This window comes from Dreissena polymorpha, chromosome 13 (genome assembly GCF_020536995.1).
Source record: "Dreissena polymorpha isolate Duluth1 chromosome 13, UMN_Dpol_1.0, whole genome shotgun sequence".
Lineage (NCBI taxonomy): Eukaryota > Metazoa > Mollusca > Bivalvia > Myida > Dreissenidae > Dreissena > Dreissena polymorpha.
This window is the reverse complement of record NC_068367.1, coordinates 55,830,304-55,850,600: the sequence shown is the minus strand read 5'-3', so window position 1 is coordinate 55,850,600 and position 20,297 is coordinate 55,830,304. Positions and strand designations below refer to the sequence as shown.

The following is a 20,297-nucleotide window of genomic DNA, read 5'->3' as shown; positions in this document are numbered from 1 at the left end:
AAATCAAAAACTAACTAATGAATAAAACATTATTTGCGCCATCCATAGGTAAATATAACAAAGGACACAACCCGTACTTTGTGTGCAAATGCCATATATGAAAGTGTACAGAGCACTCCATTTAATTCAGTCTGTAAACAAATGCCCATGCTCCTCGATATCGTTTTGTCCTCTGAGTGTGATCTTTAATTTATTCACAGTGTGTCATGATTATGTTATTTCTTGTGTGGACTTAAACTGAATATTTATATCTAACCGAAATATTTTCCTTAAGTTTCTGTTTCACAAACGCCCTGCATTTAATCACTTCTGCTATCACTTAAGATCGGGAACAAGACAATTTATACCTTTACTGTCTTGTGGTGTCTTATTTTCCTTCATTTCGGTTGCGTGATTGTGGCCTATTTCCGGTCGGTAAAAAAACGTTGTCTTCCGGGTTGTTTTCTCGAAAATGTCGGAGCAACCTTGGCCTAATACTCGAGAGGATTATGATTGAAAGATGTTATTGGTATGATGATAATTGGTTAAATACCCTTCTTAATGACTGAAATTGAAGCTTTCCATTTTGAAAACTGTTTCTACTCAATTGGAAGGTTACATACTACTATACTGTGTTGTATCCTCCGTTGAGTGCCTATTTCTAAAGAGTTCCGTTTCACTTCTTGTTTAAAAGCCACTGAGCGATTGCACCAATGCTTTTTATGGTTATTTCATGTATTCTGTGAATCTGCAACATTTTTGTGGAGTACAGTGGGGTCTTTGTTGAAAGTCTTAACGTTTGGGGAGCGTTTATTGAAGTATCTGAAATCTCATATCCAAACCCTGTTTTCCGTAAGTGCTTGCATTTCGGAATTTGTAATACAGTTTATTAAAGGATTTTAATTTATAAATCAATAATAATAATAATCATTCAATAAACTGTATTACCGTTACATCAATTTAATTGACTATTTCAATAGATCAGATTAATCAACATGTATCACTTTGTACATAGCGAAAAAGTGGTCAGAACTTATTTTTGGGAAAGACTAGTGAAACACCTAGCTTGGTACTTAATTGCACAAATCTTTTTAATATTCTTTCACATGCCTTGTAGTGAAATATCCAGGTTCTGTGCTCACTTATGACTGACACTCCAGTGCTTCAACTAGCTTTTAAAATTTTGGATACCGTAGGTTTCCACGTATAGCGCGCTCCCGTGTATAGCGCGCAGGCTGTTTTTTAATGCAAACATGGGAAAAAAATATTTAAAGACAATAAAACCACCAAATCGGACCGAAAATGGCCGCAGTTTTACTATTGCATAATCCAATAATCCGGGGCATTGGAAAGCTTATTAAGCATTCAAAATAGGAAGCGTCATTATGATTAGGAGCATGGGTTGCATAGCACGATATTTTTCTGACAATTTTGTAATTTTCTAGCAAAAGATTAACAGTCCACGTGCATTTCGTGAAAAACGGGAGAAATAAGAATTAGTGTACATCGTGTGATTTTTCCTCGGGGAAATAAATGGGCATTACCGGTTAATTTGAATGTCGCATGGGAGACAGGGATACAGTTGTTGAGGTACACCACTGTTGAACGTTCAATATTTATACACAAAATGCAAATGCATATCTTCATGTTCTCAAGTGTCAATTAGTGTTTCAAATGTCAATTAGCGTCTTATTCAATAACATATGCCAATTACGAAGTGCAAAGTGACCCCCTTTCACACCTACCGTTACCTGCAAAAAAGACCTCGTTCGCACCTACCCTTGCCTGCTCTCCGGAATGTCGACAACAATCCCCATCGGAATTCATCAATAAAGAAGTGTAAAAAACACAAACAAAGAAATGTCCAGTATAATTGGGATTTCAATGTCATACACGCCATACGTCCCGAATTGTCCGGGATTGTCCAGGAAATGAAGAACGTGTCCTGCAGTCCCGGATCTGTCAAATGTCCGGGTTTAACAAAATCCATATATACATGTACCTTATCTTAGGCTTAACTGCGCCTTCTATCTGCAGGGTTTTTTTTGGCCCGATTTTATAGCCGAAATTCGGCTATGTTCCCAATCCCAAAAAGTATACTTTTTTCCCAAAATGTGGCAAAAAATTCCCAATTGCCAAAAAAAAAAAAAAAAAAATTTTTTTTTTTTTTTTAGAAAGAAATCTTATGTGTATTTTATCTCAATTTTAATTCAATTACATCTAACAAAGTATTATATTATTATTTCCTTTTAATTTGAATGATTATAAAGAGTTAAATCAAATTTAGTATTTCCCTAATCAGCGGACTTTTCATGTGGAAAAAAAGGCTAATGAATTTATTTTCCCAATTTCATGAAAATTGCCGATAAATTCCCATTTCCAAAGCCATGGGCTATCTTCCCAAAAAGTGGAAAAAAAAAACCCTGATCTGTGTTCCCACTAATCCGCAGCGTCTCCATGCAATGCCTGACAAGAATAGGTGACTACGATATGTGTCAAAATTGATCAATGAACAGGTCTCCTGTTATCATTATTGAATGCCTCATGAACTTTCGCAGTCAAACAAATAAGGCTTCATTATTTAATGTGGGTGTTAATTGGCTTTAATATACAACTTTATAATTCCCTCCCAGGGTTTGTTTTGGCCCAATTTTTTAGCCGAAATTCCCAATCCCAAAAGTATACTTTTTTCCCAAAATGTGGCAAAAAATTCCCAATTTCCAAAAAAAAAAGAAGATTTTTTTTTAGAAAGAAGTGTCTAATGCGTATTTTATCTCAATTTTAATTAATTACATCTAACAAGTATTATATGATTTTGTTCTTTTAATTTGAATGATTATAAAGAGTTAAATGAAAATTAGTATTTCCCTAATCAGTGGACTTTTAGTGTGAAAAAAAAGGCTAATGAATTTATTTTCCCAATTTCATGTAAATGCCGATAAAATTAATTCCAAAGCCATGGACTATCTTCCCAAAAAGTGGGGAAAAAAAACCTGCCTCCGCGTAAGGGCAAAGGAGTTGTTCACTTATCTGAAGTCCAACATCGTTAAGTAAAAATTAAAGGCAGTTTATGTTGGCACGTTTAACCGACAAAGAGGTTGAGTAAAAAATTAAGCATATTATTATAAAATCGTCATCCTCGCTAGGTTAATTGCTGTCTTGTTCTAAACCCCTATTAATAGTAACAATAAAATGATAATTGAATTTGAATTGCGTTTGCCATGTCAAAACGTCCAGCAGATTCATCCACGCGTTTCCTGCAGATGATGTGACATGTACACAAAAGCAATTTGGTCCTCTTTTCTAACACAAAAAACATTTGGCTTGTATGATCAGGCTTTTTCCGCCCTATGCCACGGGTCCGAAATTCAGCCCCCATTCCCAATGCAAATCTGGTTGTTTTTTTCCCAATTGAAAAAAATTTCCCAATAAAAAAAAAAAAAAAAAAAATGTTTTTTTTGTTTGTTTTTTTACCCTTAAAATATATAAGTTGACCTGATCCGGTGTAGAAAATAGAAAGTATTGCATAATTGAATTATCTGTTGCCTTGAATTTGTTTAAAAACTGTAAAATATGTTAATGATTATTTAAGACTTTCCTTATTTTCCTCAAAATCCGGCGCTTCGCGCGATTTTTTTTCACCTAAAAAAAGGCCAAGCCTTTTCCCCAAATTCAGATTAAAAAAACCTTGCACTTATCACACATGTTCATGATATTTTGTAAAATTTCAATAATAAGTTATCCAAATAGTTGTTATTTACCAGTTAAAGGCTTCTTTGAAATATAAGAAACACTATTAACATGCGATAATTTTTCCCCAATTGAGCCAATTTTGCGATTAATTTTTTTTCCCAAAATGGGGGTTTTCACGACGCGAAATTCCCAAAACTCCAGTGTGGCGTTTTTCCCAAAATGGAGCGGAAAAAGCCTGATGATATCAGCGCTTCCGTTAGCTTTTAAAAGTTGGAAGTCCTGACTTCCAAGCCTAAAATTTTGGACGTCCCAGACATAAATTTTGAAGTCCTGATTTCATTTTAGACTTTAAATAAACGTACATGTTCCAACTCTATCTACACATGTATTACCCGATAATCCAGTATAATAACGATTTCTATTTTCAAAACCAAAATACGGACAATATTGACGTCCGCCATTTTACGCAAGTTGAATTGTGGGATTGGGGAATTCCCATTGAACATGCCTTAATCACATGACGCGATTTGAGAAAATAGAGCACTGTTCATATTTAGTAATTATGACAAATCAACGACTGAATTTAAAATGTTACACAATAACATTCAAACTGGTCTATAAACAAACGTGTTATCCGAAATCATTTCCAGATTTTATTATTCACGGAAAGTTACGAAAATTCTAGCCAACAAATAAACATTTCTTGTGTATTTGTGTACATATGAAATCATGCGAAAATTAGACTTCATGTACCTCAAGTGTGACTCAAAAATTTGATTGCTGAATACGCACATCGTAACGCAGAGGTCGCTAATGCTATTGTATACAGCTTCACATGGGGTCTGCGTCTATTGTATACAGCTTCACATGGGGTCTGCGTGTATTCGGTTGCCTGAGCACTGATGGCTGATGCGCTTACCAAGAAGACATTGATTGACAGCAGGAAAAATCAATATTGGCCACTCGCTTGTGAAAACAGTAGCTCTAAGGCGGAGTTAACAGTCTGAATAACCCGATTTACTGTTGACATTTGTACGTGTTGTGTATTAAAAAATAGCGTACATGCGAATTATCGGACGTCCAAGGGACTTCCACCATTTGCATAATGGACGTACGACTGCCGTTTTCGGGCGTAAATTACGCCCGGACGTCCACTAACGGAAGCGCTGTGATATCTAGTAAAAGAAGTACTAATGTTTAATTTGACATTAATTGATCTAGTGTATTTTGAATGGCTTTCGAACTTAGCGATTTACGATGTGAAAAAATGCGTACCAAAAATGCAAATATCTTTCTATATCGCTATATGTATACATGTCCCGGAAAATCGGCAAAAGTACAAGACAATTGAGCTTAATGTCCCGCAATTTGTCTTAAAATTTATGACGTGTATGCCAATGTTCAAAACCAAAATATGACCAGTATTGACGCTAATGTGTTTAAGAATTTTATAAACACAAACGTCCACTATTTTACGCAAGCGCATATGCAAAGTGAATTTTTGGATGGGATAATATCCAATAAACATGAGTAAATCAAGTAACGCAATGTGCGAGCATCTAGCACTGTTCATATTTGGTTATAACAACCAATCCATGAGTGACTTTAATTTAACTTTTTATTCGTACATTTGCATATTTTTCTATAGTTTCATTGATCAATACTATCTCATTGTGTGCATAAATTTGATGTATTTTTTCATCATAAAAAAACTACATGTACTACAGAGTTGCATGTCTATATTTAGTTATGGCACATGGTATGTTTTAACATGCACTCTTAACATGCGTGGAACTTAACTCTGTCAGCAACACTTTGGGGCTCTTATTAAAACACAGGTTTAAAATGGCATACATGTATAGTGAATGGTGCGTACAAAGTGACTTAAAAAATATCATCAAGTGACTGTAGAAAAATGTGTAATTCAGTTCTATAAAGGGACATGTCATGATGAAATATACTTGTACAGAAATTACATGTACATTGTTACCGCATAAATGTGTAACAGGTATTGTTTTGACAACTTACAATTTACTCGCCATAAGTAATAAATTTCTCACCATTTGCATTTAACAAATGTAAGCAATGTTTTTGTCATATTGTGTTGTTGTTGTATTTTCCCACAGGGGCAGGGGCAACGGCAGTTGTACAAGGTGCCCTGTGTAAACCAAGGAATGAACCAGTGGCCATAAAAAGGATTAATCTGGAAAAATGCAATACTACAGTAGAGGAGCTATTGGTAATGAGAAATCTTACAAAGTAAATAAAGAGTAGAAGATTATATGTGTTGCACCAAAGTCAGGCTTAGACATATCAATGGTGAATGAATGAGAACTCTACCAATAAGTTTAGTTGTAACGTTTTATTAGATCACCTGAGCACAACGTGCTCATGGTAAGCTTTTGTGATCACCTTTTGTGGGTCATGCGTTGTCCCTCATCAGCATTTACCTTGTTTACATTCTAGAGGCCACAAATATTGAAAATGGTTACAGTTGGTTGAAAAAAATGGCTTTTTTCCTTTAATCCTTCCCCAAAAGAGTGTAAAATACTGCTTTGTTTTATATGTATTATATTCCCATTTAGAGCGCATTAAACGCGTATAAAGCACAGCGTTATGGTGAGCTTTTATGATCGCCTTTTGTTCGTCATCTGTCGTGCGTTGCCAACATTTACCTTGTTAACACTCTAGAGGCTACATCTATTCTCCTATCTTCATGAAACTTGGTCAGAAGATCTGTTCAAATGATACATTTTTTAGCTCGGCTGTTTTCAGAGAAAACCCAAGGTATCATCATAGCCAGCTCGCCGTTCGCCGTCGTCGTGCTAAAACCGTAACATTTTGTTTAGGTTTTGAACATTGGCTTCTAAAATCAAAGTGCTTCCACCTACAACTTTGAAACTTCATATGTAGCTGCACCTTGATGAGTTCTACATGCCACACTCATTTTTGGGTCATCATGTCAAAGGTCAAGGTCACTGTGACCTCTAAAAAAATTAAAAATCTGACAAGCTTTCATTTATTCAAAACTGCACCCGCAGCCAAGCGTTGGCACCCGTTATGCGGTGCTCTTGTTTTAAAAATTGCAACAACATATGGTTTTATTATTTTCAGAAAGAGATACAGGCAATGAGCCAGTGCAAACACGAGAATGTGGTAGGCTATCATACGTCATTTGTTGTGAAGGACGAACTATGGGTCATCATGAAGTTGTGCAGTGGTGGTGAGGACCCTATTGAGAAATATTGAGCCCAGGGCCCTCAATCTATCAAATCTGCCGCCGAATTTCGGTGGCAGTCCCCCACCTGAAAAGTATACTTTTTTCCCCTTTTAGGGGGAAAAATTCTCCCTAAAAAAAAAAAAAAAAAAAAAAAAAAATTTTTTTTTTTTTTTTTTAAGAAAGATGTGTCTCAGGATTATTATATCTCAATTCTATTTCAATTTAATCTTTTCAAACATACTAAATTATGAAAAATGCAATGGATATAGTACAAACATCTACAAATGCAATAATGAGAGAGTAAGTAAAAAAATCCCCCAAAAAGGGAAACACCGCGAAAATTCCCCCTCCTAAGGGCTGCGGACCCCTTCCCCCAAAGTAGTGTGAGGGCCCTGGAGCCTTGCTCTGGGAAAAGGGGGCTTAATGCATGTGCTTGTGCAGTCTGCACAGGCTAATCAGGGATGACACTTTTGGCTTAAGTTGCAGCAAGTTTTGACGGCATTGTGGTCATTTGTCTGTTGACAACTATAAATATATTGTTCAAATATTTTTTGTTCAGTTCCTCTAACTTCTTGGTGGATTTTGATAAAACTTTCACAGCTGAATGTGTAGTTGATCTGCTTGGAAGGAATTTTACTGCGATAAGTGTTGACTAATTGCCCTTTTGTCCGCTGTAGATTATATAGTGGATTTATCTGTGACCCAACATGAGCTGTGGGTTCATCAGTGTCTGTGACTCATTTCTTGTACATGACAAAAAAGCATATAAGCAACATTGGTATTGATATATGAAACATATATAATTATTATGTACATTTGTATATTGCTACTGTATGATGAATTTATTTTGACAGATATGATTGTTGTATTTTTCCATTTCTTTGTTTTCATTGCTATGACTAAATGTGTGTAATTATGTTTTGTATGTTTTTTAATAAAAAAAGTTAACTGTTACTATAAAGGTTCCATGCTGGATCTCATCAAGGTGAAAATGCGTACGGGCAACTGCACCAACGGAGTCTTTGATGAGCCCACCATCGCCACCATTCTCAAGGAGGTGTTGAAAGGTCTCGAGTATTTCCATAGCAACGGGCAGATCCACAGGTTTGCATTGTTTAATACCATAGCAATCATTGTTTATAAGTCTGGACAGATCCAGAGAGCAATTAAGGGATTTAGCCAGACTAAAAAAATGTGTCCGATGGTAAACTTTTTACATTGTTGTTTACTCAATTAGTGTTGTAGCCAAGTGTTTAGCATGGCGCGGCGCCATGCCCTTTTTTTGTATCACGCTGCCCCCTTTCAAAGCCATTTAGCGCCACACTGCCCTTTCTAAAGGCCGCCGCTCTGCCCTTTCATGAGCACCCGCTGTTTTTCAGCCGTGAGCCCTTATTGATAACATCTTAATTGCCTCATAACCAAACTTCTAAGCCGACTAGTACCAGATTATGGCCCTAAGGCAGCAAAGATTCGCGTGGTTGTGAATTAGTCGTGCATGAATAACCCTGTGTCAATATCAATCAATAATTTCAGTGGCTTTATTTTAATAAGCATACTAATCAATATTCAATGTGTATTTCCTCCACGATAAAATCGTGGACAGTTACTTCGGAGACTTTTGATGAAAACCTCGATGTTATCCTCTTGGAAATTGTGCATTTCATGCATAATTCAGTTATATCAAAACATATATTGTACGCGTAATTAAATTTTATACACACAAACAAGTTATATCGTTATCATCTTTAAGATAATTAATTATTGAAACAATTACTGTAACATGTACTAATTAAATAAAATGCGAAACTTGTATTAGGCGGACGTTTTATACGATTTTACGTTGCTATGAGCACCTGTCGCTTACATCATTTTAACAAGATGGCGGGACTATAATGAATTAAATTGTGACTCTCTGCAAAAATGGCAAATTACAATCGAATTAACGATGGAGATCATACATTTAGAAGGGATTAATGAAATGCCCATGATAATCAACGATGCATAAAAACGTTTTAGATACCAACAACATATTTATCAGTAATCTACTCAGTGGATGTATTTCACGGAAACGAGTGTTTGCAAATTGTTAGCGTTTAGTTTACTCGCAAAGTTAAAATATCTGACAAGATTATCGTAAGAAAATGGGATAAGACAAACATGTTTTCATTTACAATGTATATGCTAGCGGATCAAAGTATAATCAGATTCATATGCATATATTGCTTTAATATGTTTGTCGTGCTATACAGTTTATTGAAACAGCATGGAACTTAAATTGGCATTGCAAGGTAAATATATATTAATATAAATCAAAGTAAGTTTAATACATCAATTACCATAAAATGTGCTTGTTTATATTTTTATGTTTTTTTCCACAACTGCCTCTGATGTGATTACATGTTTCTCCCAAAACCAGTTTTCGACGGAACGTTTTTGTCCTTTTTTGCCTTAACTGCGAGTTAAAGTGCCCTTTTTGAAAGTAATGCACCATGCCCCTTTGCCCTCCTGGGAAAAACACTATCAATTGTTATATTTGTACAGAAGTACTGATATTCAATGATACATTTAGCATATATCCTTTAGGTATGTTCTTTATTAAGTATACTTTGATGTTAAAATCAAGTTATATTGTATATTACATAAAAATGTCGAAGCTTATTAAAAAAAACATAATTAAGGTGTGTTTTAATGTAACAAATAAAAAAGGGTTAGCCATAAACAATGGAAGGGGACAAAATATTTTAACAGGGTGGGGCATAAAAAAAAAGATCCTCCCTGCTATTCTGTTTTAGCTAAATACACAGGGCTGTACTTCCAAATGTTTGGTTCACTCGTTCTGCCGAGTGAAATAGAAAATTAATGGTCAATTGTTTTGTCAAAAGTTGCTTATTCAAGCGAAAATCATTTTAAATGAATTATGAGTTTAATATAATTCCTGTATTTAGTTCAAAAATGAAATATGTATTTATTAAGTTGTTTCTTATGGCTATGAACCAGTTGTGTAATAGATGAATCGAGAGACTGTGGTTCGGACACAGATAATTTAAAATTAATGTTTAATATAAACAATTTGTATGTACCAAGGATAAGAACACTTTAATCACTTTTCATAGTAAGGAGATGAGAAGCCTTATTTATTAACGCTCAAATTATGTTAGTATACCTCATGGTGGAAATATCAAAAGTACTTACTCCTGTTTGGCACATAACTTTTGCATAATGGGATTTCAAAATAAATTTGCATAAGTGATTGTCATATTAAGGTAATATGTTGTTTGCAAGAACAAGCCTCCTATGTTCAGGGTCATAGTCATAATAGAAGTTTTAACATCAATGTATCTAAAGAAAAATGGCTTAAATGTTCACCATCTTTAGTTGATATGTAACTAGTCAACCCATGCGAAAGACAAAAAAATCTTACCGGACATGAGGTCCGATAACTTTTAAATTTACCGGACCTCACCGCATTTTACCGGACCTTATTCTGTTTTAAACAAACAATAAAAAATACATTGTATAGTGTTTAATCGTTATGATGTTCACAATGTTTAACAATTCAAAATACAATAAAATTACGAAATTTACACCTGTTCAGTCAGCGCTTCCGGCCGTAAATTACGCCGAAAATCGGCAGTATTACGTCCTTTTAACAAATGGCGGAAGTCACTAGGACGTCCGATAATCCGCACTCATATTCTTGTCAAATATTGAATAATAGTCACATTATACAGCCATGTACGCTGACACAGATGCACTACAAAAACTTCTCGGGTAACTTTCCAGTCGCCAAACTGTGCTGTTCAGCATCCAATCGGTAACGAGAATGCGTATCATAAGGGCAGGGTTAACTGGCGATCATTCTTTTTGATTGACGTCAGTCTTGAAGTTCGCATTAATCGCAGATTGATTTACAAGGAATCACAGTTTTAAAATTTACGCAATATCCACGGACTCTAGATGACAATATACGATCCGTGGCAATATCAAATGGTAATAAATTGGTACATGAAAGACGGTGTCGGGTATCATCGCACCTTTTTACCATAAACAATTATTTAAAGAATTATTGTTCCTTATGAGAAATTAAATGAAAATGGTTAGCAATTAATAACTTATGGCGAGCAAGTTGTGAAAACAATACCCGTTACAAATTGCATGCAGTAACAATTTAATTTAAGTAGAAGTATATTTCATCATGTCCATTTTTAGAACTGAATAACACATTTTTTCTACAACCACGTGATTATATTTTTAAAGTCCCTTTGTTCGCATCTGCACCATTCACTACACATGATGCCATGTAAAACCCGTGTTTTAATAAGAGCGTGAAATTTTTGCTGACATAGTTGAGCTCCACGCTTGGAAAGCGTATATGTCAAAACAGACCATGTGCCGTATCTATATATATTTATATAGAAGTGCAACTCGGAACATGCAGTATTTTTAAATGAAAAAATACATCTGCATAATCATTAATGCACACAATGAGATAGTATTGACACATTGAAACTAAAGACAAAATACGTAAATTTACGAAAAATAAATTAAAATAAATTCGCTTATTGATTGGTTGTTATAACAAAATGTTACAAGTGAATATGAATATGCGTCACTTGATTTACGCATGTTAAATGAGAATCATATCCCATCCGATAATGCAATTTTTTTACGCTTGAGTAAAATGGCGGACTTTTGTGTTTATGAAATTCTCAAACACATAAGCATCAATACTGGTCATATTTTGGTTTTGAACATTGAAATCAGTATTTGTTCATATTCTAGTTTCGTTTTCATTTTTTTTTACCAAAACACACAATTTATTTTTGGTCGGGTACAAGGTCCGACAATGTCGGGAATATTACAGGACCTCAGCAAATTTTATCAGAAATGTACGAGGTCCGATGTCTTTCACATGGGTTGAACTAGTGTTTTTCCCAGGCCATTTTAGCGTGGCGAAAAGCCACGCTGCCCTCCCGGATCACCACTCTGTCCTTTTCAAAGGCAAATTTCGCCACGCGCCCTTATTGATAACATCTTTATTGCCTTACGACCTAACTTGTTCCGCAAAATCAGCTTCCTTGATTGTCTTTGACGCTCCGACTGTGCTTGATTTACTCGAGAGACGTCAACATCTAATCGACTATATTAATTGAGTAGATTTAATCTATAACAGTGCTCGATTTATAGGTAGTCATACTGACTGCTCCAAAGCATATGCGAGGGAGTATAAAACAGGCTCAATTAGAATGAAGTAATCTTTATACGCATCGCATAAGAAACATGTTCGTAGATCGATGCAAACACAAATTTCTGCGTTTGATAATATTATCATAAGTATTCATGTACAGTCGACAAAAACATGTTCGTGTTTAATCTTATGTTCAGAGTAAATGCACGATTTAATATTAATTATGTATTAACCTTTGGCAATTAACACACCTTTACCATAGTAGATAAACCAAATATACGGACTATCTAGCTAGAGATTTGAAAGGTGTGAAAATTGCGGCTGTGTATTATAATGCGTGTCAATTCGTGTATATGTCTTTCCTGCGAACACATGATGGGCTTCAAAAACGGACTTTTTTCTAAAACAATATACGGGTTCTTTAGCTGGCGACATGAAAGGTGTGAAGAGGGGGTCGTGTATTAAAATGCGTGTCAAATGTAACTTACCTGCCAACGTCTACAGGGCTTTAATATACGAACCCTTTTATAAAATACCCCATTATGTCATTTCAGATCGCCCTGCACCGAAAGATTTCTTTTTAATCGAACTTTAATCACATCTCTACGTCTGTAAAGAAGTGTAGATCAGTGCATTTTGGAATACATAAATATATAAAAGACTCGTGTTTAATTTGGACAATTTATTTTTTAATTGTAAAGGCGTGTTGCTAATATTTGTTAAAGACGGAAAATGCTGTCGTGTAAAATGGAGAAGGAAAATGTGAAAGTGGCTTAAAAGGCACCACGCCTATGTCTGCCTTTTTTGCATAAACCGTGCGTTAAAATGCTCTTTTTGAATTTCTGCAACATGCCCCTTTGCCCTCCTGGGAAAAACACTATTGAACAAGTGGTAAAAGTTTCAAGGTTACACTTGAATTTTAACCCTATGCATGCTGGGAAATTTGTTGTCTGCTATAATGTCGTCTGCTGAATTTCTAAAATTAGCATTTGCTTCGATATTTTTTCAAAGAATACTATCAGAATAGCAAGCAGTTTGGATCCTGGTGAGAGGCCATTATAATCGATTATTTGCATATTATGCAAACTGTTTGCAAAGGCCTTCAAAATTCGACGACGGTTCCAGCACTGACTCAGTCATTGAGTTATCAGGATGGATAACATGTATGTTATAACTAGAAATAACATGTATGAGTTATTGTGGAATAAGGTTAATTTGTTTGAGCAAATAAATGATGTTTACTGTGTTAAACTTGCTTGAAAATGCAATTTTTAAAGGAAACTAACAACGGTTCTCGGCCTTGAAAATGAAAATTTGGCATTGGAAAGCCCTTGAAAAGTGCTTGAGTTTAGGTTCGAGATTTCTGTTTTAACCATGGGAGGGGACTTATGGTTTTCACTCTTTGAGTCTGTCACACTTTTCTGGATCCTGCAATAAGTTAAAAAGTTCTTAATATTTTTTCATAAAACTTGGAACATGGATAGATGTCAATATGGACATTATGCACGTCATTTCATTTCGTTCCTACGTCAAAAATTCTGGTTGCTATGGCAACAAATAGACTAAAGATACTGCTGAAATGTTGGTTTTCTGGATCCTGCTATAACTTTTAAAGTTTTTTATATTTTTTCATGAAACTTGAAACATGGATAGATGGCAATATGGACATTATGCACGTCATTTCATTTTGTTCCTACATAAAAAATTCTGGTTGCTATGGCAACAAATATATAAAAAAATAATCTGAAAATGGTAGAATTTCTGACAATGGTGGAGCCGGTAGGGGACTTATATTGCTTGACAATAGTCTTGTTTAAAGTAATTTAAGTAAAGAAAGGATAGTACAACACAATAATTATTTCACATTTATTGATCGGTTTTATTTCAATATAATAATTGACAAACAAGCATAACCAATACGTTTCTAAATTTTCGAACCCTTGTACTTTTTGAATGTATCTAAATTTTCGGACACAAACAAATATTATTTTTAAGTGTCCGAAAACTTAGAGTAATTACGGTACACATCAAAACATGTATTATAACAAAAAGATGATTTGTTAACATAAATCATACAAACTGTTCAAATGGGTTCATCTGCATAGTGCACATGTTTGTTTTCTTCCGGAAAATGGAAAACGTCTGTGTTCATGCAATTCTAAACACATTTATCATCAATATTTGCCAGAAATTATGAGGTTTTGTAAGTATTTAGCTGATTACTGACTGCAGTAAAGATGGCATGATTGATCGTTTTAGGTGTCCTGCTTTTTGGTAAAATGTCCAGACATTTTTTATGGACTGTCCCGATTTGGACCCGAAAATTTCTGGCATGTATGCTATCAGGTTATGAACAGCAATTAAACTTAGTATATCATTATACTATTGCGTTTTTTAGCTCGCCTAAGCACAACGTGCGTCGTCCATCGTGCGCCATCAACATTTGCCTTGTTAACTCTCTAGAGGCCACATTTATTGTCCAATCTTCATGAAATTTAGTCAGGAGATTGGTCTCAATGATATCTTGGATGAGTTCGAAAATGGTTACGTTTGCTTGAAAAACATGGCTGCCAAGGGGCGGGGCATTTTTCCTTATATAGCTTTATATGGCTATAGTAAAATCTTGTTAAAACTCTGAGGCCACATTTATTGTCCAATTTTCATGAAACTTGGTCGGAAGATTCATCCCAATAATATCTTGGACGAGTTCGAAAATGATGCCCTTTGGTTGAAAAACATGGCCACCAGTGTGCGGGGCATTTTTTTCTTATATGGCTATAGCAAAACCTTGTTAACACTCTAGAGGCCATATTTATTTTCCGATCTTCATGAAACTTGGTCAGAAGATTTGTCCGAATGATATCTTGGATGAGTTTGAAAATGGTAACCTGGATAGATGGCAATATAGACATTATGCACGTCATTTCATTTTCTTTTCCTTTGTCAAAAATTCTGGTTGCTATGGCAACAAATAATCTTAAAAAATTCTGACAGTGGTAGAATTTCTGACAATGGTGGAGCTGGTAGGGGACATATATTGCTTGGCAATAGTCTTGTTCCTTATATGGCTATAGTAAAACCTTGTTAACACTCTAGAGGTCACATTTATTTTCCGATTATCATGAAACAGGGTCAGAAGATTTGCCCCAATGATATCTTGGATGAGATAGAAAATGGTTTTGGTTGCTTTTAAAACATGGCCACCAGGGGCGGGGCATTTTTCCTTATATGGCTATATATGGCTTTAGTGAAATCTTGTTAACACTCTAGAGGCCACATTTATTGTCCAATCTTCATGAAATGTGGTCAGAAGATTGGTCTCGATGTTATCTTGAATGAGTTCAAAAATAATTATGTTTGCTTGAAAAACATGGCTGCCAAGGGACAGGGCATTTTTTTCTTATATGGCTATACATGTGTATGGCTATAGTAAAATCTTGTTAACACTCTAGAGGCCACATTTATTGTCCAATCTTCATGAAACTTGGTCAGAAGATTCATCCCAATAATATTTTGGACGAGTCTAAAAATGATGCCCTTTGGTTGAAAAACATGGCCACCAGGGGGCGGGGTATTTTTCTTTATATGGCTATAGTAAAACCTTTTTAACACTCTAGAGGCCACATTTATTTTCCGATCTTCATGAAACTTGGTCAGAAGATTTGTCCCAATAATATCTTGTTATCTCGGGTGAGCGACTTGTTTAATGAGCTTAAACTGGGAGTAATGGATACTTCTGTAATCTTATTGCTGGTCACACACTTCTGTTAAAATACCAGGTTACTGTAGGCCATCTCTCTGATGAGTACCTCTGCATTTCTGCTAATTGCTACAAATTTCTCAATTTCTGCAAATTGCCATAAATCATGGTCACTTCTGCAATTTTCTAAAAATTTGCATATTTCCAGATTTTTGCATATTGCCAGAAATTTACATACAGTCTTATTTGAATAGTATACAAATGTTTTTTTGGAGAAAAAAGGGGCTGGAGAAGGAAAACAGATGGATGCTTTTAATATATACTATTGAAAACTTGTGTCTTCATATCAATACTAATGTTTTAAATATACTTTTTGTTGCTAATCATAATAGTGTATTTCTAGTGTGCTTTCTTGAATAATGTTGATTGTAAAATAAAATTAGTAGAAGATATCTGAGTTTGGATTAATAATTGCTTACAAATTCAACGTGGACTGGTGGCAGCAAATTTACCACTTTTTGCCCAAACTAATCAATGTTTTTTTTGGGCCATGCGCTGAATTACTGTAGGGAGAAAACATCTACAATACATGTACAGTCAATCTTGTATTAAGAGATCACTCAAGGGAGTAATCAAAAGTGGTCTCTTAATAAAATGGTCTTTAAATAAAAAAGGCCATTCTGGAAGAATGCTTACCCTCAATTTTAATCTATATGAAGGATAATCTCTTTTGTCAATAATGATTTTAACTTCTATAATAAAATGAATATAAACATCATACATAAACAATATTTAACTTGTTATGTGTTTTATTTTTTCACTTATTATAAATTATCATTTATTATAAATGAATTGTGTGTACATATTTATTTGCAAAAACACCATAAACAAGGAAATATTTTTCGCATTTTTTTCACCTGACATATTAATTTCCACGTCTTCAAGCACCTTGGCTTTACGCTTAAGAATGTTCTGAATTTGAGTTTTTACCGACTCCAAACTCATCTGCGATTTTACGGGCACTTTTACTCTTTGACAAAATTCCAAAACCCGAATTTTCTCGTTCAACGTTAACACTTTTCGTTTTGACATTTTAATTTCTGCATGTACGCTTAAGGAAATCTGACTCGATTGTGATACATAATGAGCTAAAAAGATTTAAAACACGTCAATTGAAAACAAACAAACAAACAGACCTGATTGGAAAATTTATTAAGTAAATAACAATGTGATTGGCTAACAAATATCTACTAATTAGCATAATAACAGATTGATAATGTACGGATTTAGACAGATGTTGCCGATTAATTGTTTATTTTCCGCACTTCTCAGGAAATGTTTGTCGCGTACAGTGCATTGTTTCTGCACCTGTTATCTATACTCGAGAAAAATCGGCGTTGTCAACGTTCCACATAGTAAACTATTTAAGCTGAAGACTGTGCCAATACGTTCCTCTATTATTCAACTCAATAAATTGATACGCAGTCTACAACAATACCGGTCAGAACCGGTCAACGAGACAAAGCATTATCATAATGGTTGGTGTGAAAACAAAGCAGAAGTGTAACAGCCCTTCTCAAAATAAAATACACTTTTTAACAAAATACGCTTTAAAAAGTGTATTTTTTCTGCATTTTTACCGAAAAGTGTATTTTTTCTGCATTTTTTTCATAATTAAGTGCACTAAAGTGCATTTTTTCTGTATTTTCATTATCTTTAAGTGTATTTTACTGTACTTTAAGTGTATCTTCTGTAGACAAAGTGCATCTTTTTATACAATAAGTGCATTTTTTCAATGAAGTGCATTTTTTGTGCAAATAATGTATCTTCAGATTTGCAAAAAAAATATTCTTTTTGTACAAGTGTAGTTTTAGTGCATCTTCATAAAAAAGAGCAACACTATAGCAAATAACTAAAGTTAAAGGACAGAGATATAGTGTTTAATAGGAGGATTGTACTGAATTCTTTTTTATCTTCACATAATGTTTATGGTCTTATTATTACAATTTGTCTGCTCATAAAATATGTGAATCAGTAGAGCAGCTTTTAAAGGGAAAAGTACAACTAAATCAGGCTGTGGGTAAATAATTAAAAATATTGAAAGTGTCAAAAAAATTATGTGGGCTTGCCAGAATCAATTATATCTTCACAACATAAAAAACAAGTATTTGAACTTTCTTACACTGATATTTAACCCCAATTCAATTAATGTCTACCACATTGACTATTAACATACATTTTAAAAGACAATTTAAATAATATTTATAATATTATATTGATTTCCTAACACCATTCAGTATGTTATATTGAAATATTCACAATTAAATATAATATGCTAAGTGTGCTGTGTATTATTCAATAAATATCAGATAAGATCAGGATCAGATAAGAGATCAATTAGCATCATAAACACTAATCCCTATCAGTGCTCCATCTAGCCAAAACAAAGGGGTGTTTATAGAATTTTGATTGGTTCTGGGACCATCTATTTGAAAACAAACCACTTTTGATTGGTTGGAGCACAGCAAGTTATTTGGAGCACAGGAAGTTATTTTTGTAAACACTTTGGTTTCAGCAACTTAAATTGAGCTAAATTTTTAGGTATAATTCAGCAACATTAATTCTTGTGTCAAATGTCTTGAAATTCTTTCAGCACATGAACTATTGTGTGATGAAAACAATGTGTATTTACTACAATGTGTAAATCAACAATAAGTTTGTTGCAAAGAAGATTCAAAGTGGGTGGTTAAAGTGATCAACAACTGCCGTTTTTGTTTTTTTGGAATGCTGAAGAACAGCTGTAACAGGTTTGTATTTTCATTTCTGCATCTCTTTTTAATTAAATTAATTATGATCATTATCATATTTATGTATTGTCACTGGGAAATGTAACTGGATGAGTAAATGTAATGCAATTTTAAGGAAAAAAACACCATTTGAATTATTATGGCTGTATTTTATGGTTATTGTCATCTTAAAATTTATTTATACCTATTTCTTGTCATTAATGAACAGATTTCTTTCCCCCATATTTAATCAGAACTTTAATATTTTATATTTGAAGGTTAAACCCCAAGGTGAAATTTACATTGATCGGAAGATCCATTGGACAGAATGTGCATCATCACCTGCCAAAAAAGGGAGCAAAAAGGGGACTACCTGATGTATGGACATGTATACCAGGCCAACTTGAGGGGAACAGGAGTGGGAAACCGTGCCCTGTAGCTTGTCCTTGACCAAGAAAAGATGGATTTGTTGAGAGGTAAAACTATATAATAAAGGTTATTGCAATTCAAAGACGTCACACTTCCGACCAGTCCACACAGCCAAAGGAGACCACATATATTAGTACATTTATTAACAGTATTTTCTATCAAACATAATTTCTTTAAATTATTTATGAAAAGCGTTAAGTCACATGTGATCACGAGATTAAAATTGCAAAAATAAACAAACAAAAACAACAAGCCATCAAACTTGTTTTGATTTAAATTTATGATATTTATAGCAACTGTTGAACAAGATTACCATAACAGCAATATTTAACACTTACATTAAAAATATCTTTCAGGACCTGATGTCAAATGAGATCATGCACGAGAAGCGCCTCGAACACTGCAAATTGTTGGTACCTTATTTTATTTTTGTATCTTGTTGCCTACAATCTACATATTGCTATACACCATAAAACCAAAATTGGTCATTGATATATCCTTCACCATAAACCTGTTTTCACAGTAAGGAATAGTTACCTTTTAATTAACATTGTCACAAGGACATACAGTCAATCTTGTGGATGCGACCACTTGTATTAAGCGACCTTTGTCTTATGCGACCATTTTGAAATCCCACGGAGCTTTTTCGCTATATAATGATATTGTATTAAGCGACTTTTGTCTTACGCGACCAGCGACCGCTGATTTTTGTGTATTTTGATGTCCGTATCTTTTACTAAGCCACCACTAGGAGGTAAAAGTGGTTAATCTATTGATCTTTCAGGGACAAATCCGTGTTAATTGTTTATCTAAGCCGATAAGATGTACTCCCTTCTCGAAAAAGTGCACTAAATGCGCATTTAATGCGCATTAAATGCACATTAAATGCGCATTTAATGCGCATGTTATTGGCACCGTATTTTTTGCTTAACAAGTGCATTTTAATCTGTTAAAAAAAACACTTTTTACTAGTGTGTTTATACATAAGTGCGTTTATTATGATAATAAGTGCGCTTAAGTTTATTTTTAAGTGCATTTATACACTTGAGTGTATTTTAAGACATACAAATACTACACTTCATGGTCAAAGTAAATTTTGTAAAGAGGATTAATACACTTGAGTGCATTTCCAGTCATTCAAATAATACACATTACAGAATTAAAAGCAAATTATTTAAGCGCATTAATACACTTGAGTGCATTTCCAGTCATGCAAAAAATACACTTCATTGAGTATTCAAAGTGAATTTTTGTAAGCGCATTAATACACTTGAGTGCATTTCCACTGATACAAATAATACA

At 34.3% G+C, this 20,297-nt stretch overlaps 1 protein-coding gene across 1 annotated transcript in view; it reads left to right on the top strand.

Moving 5' to 3' along the window:
• Positions 1-451: 451 nt before the first annotated feature.
• The window catches only part of LOC127855061 (serine/threonine-protein kinase OSR1-like), a 112,420-nt gene continuing 92,574 nt past the window's right edge, over positions 452-20,297 (top strand). Inside the window, 5 exon segments of the mRNA XM_052390396.1 lie at positions 452-488; positions 491-508; positions 5,799-5,911; positions 6,787-6,895; positions 7,855-7,996. Coding sequence (XP_052246356.1) covers positions 452-488; positions 491-508; positions 5,799-5,911; positions 6,787-6,895; positions 7,855-7,996 — 419 coding nt within the window.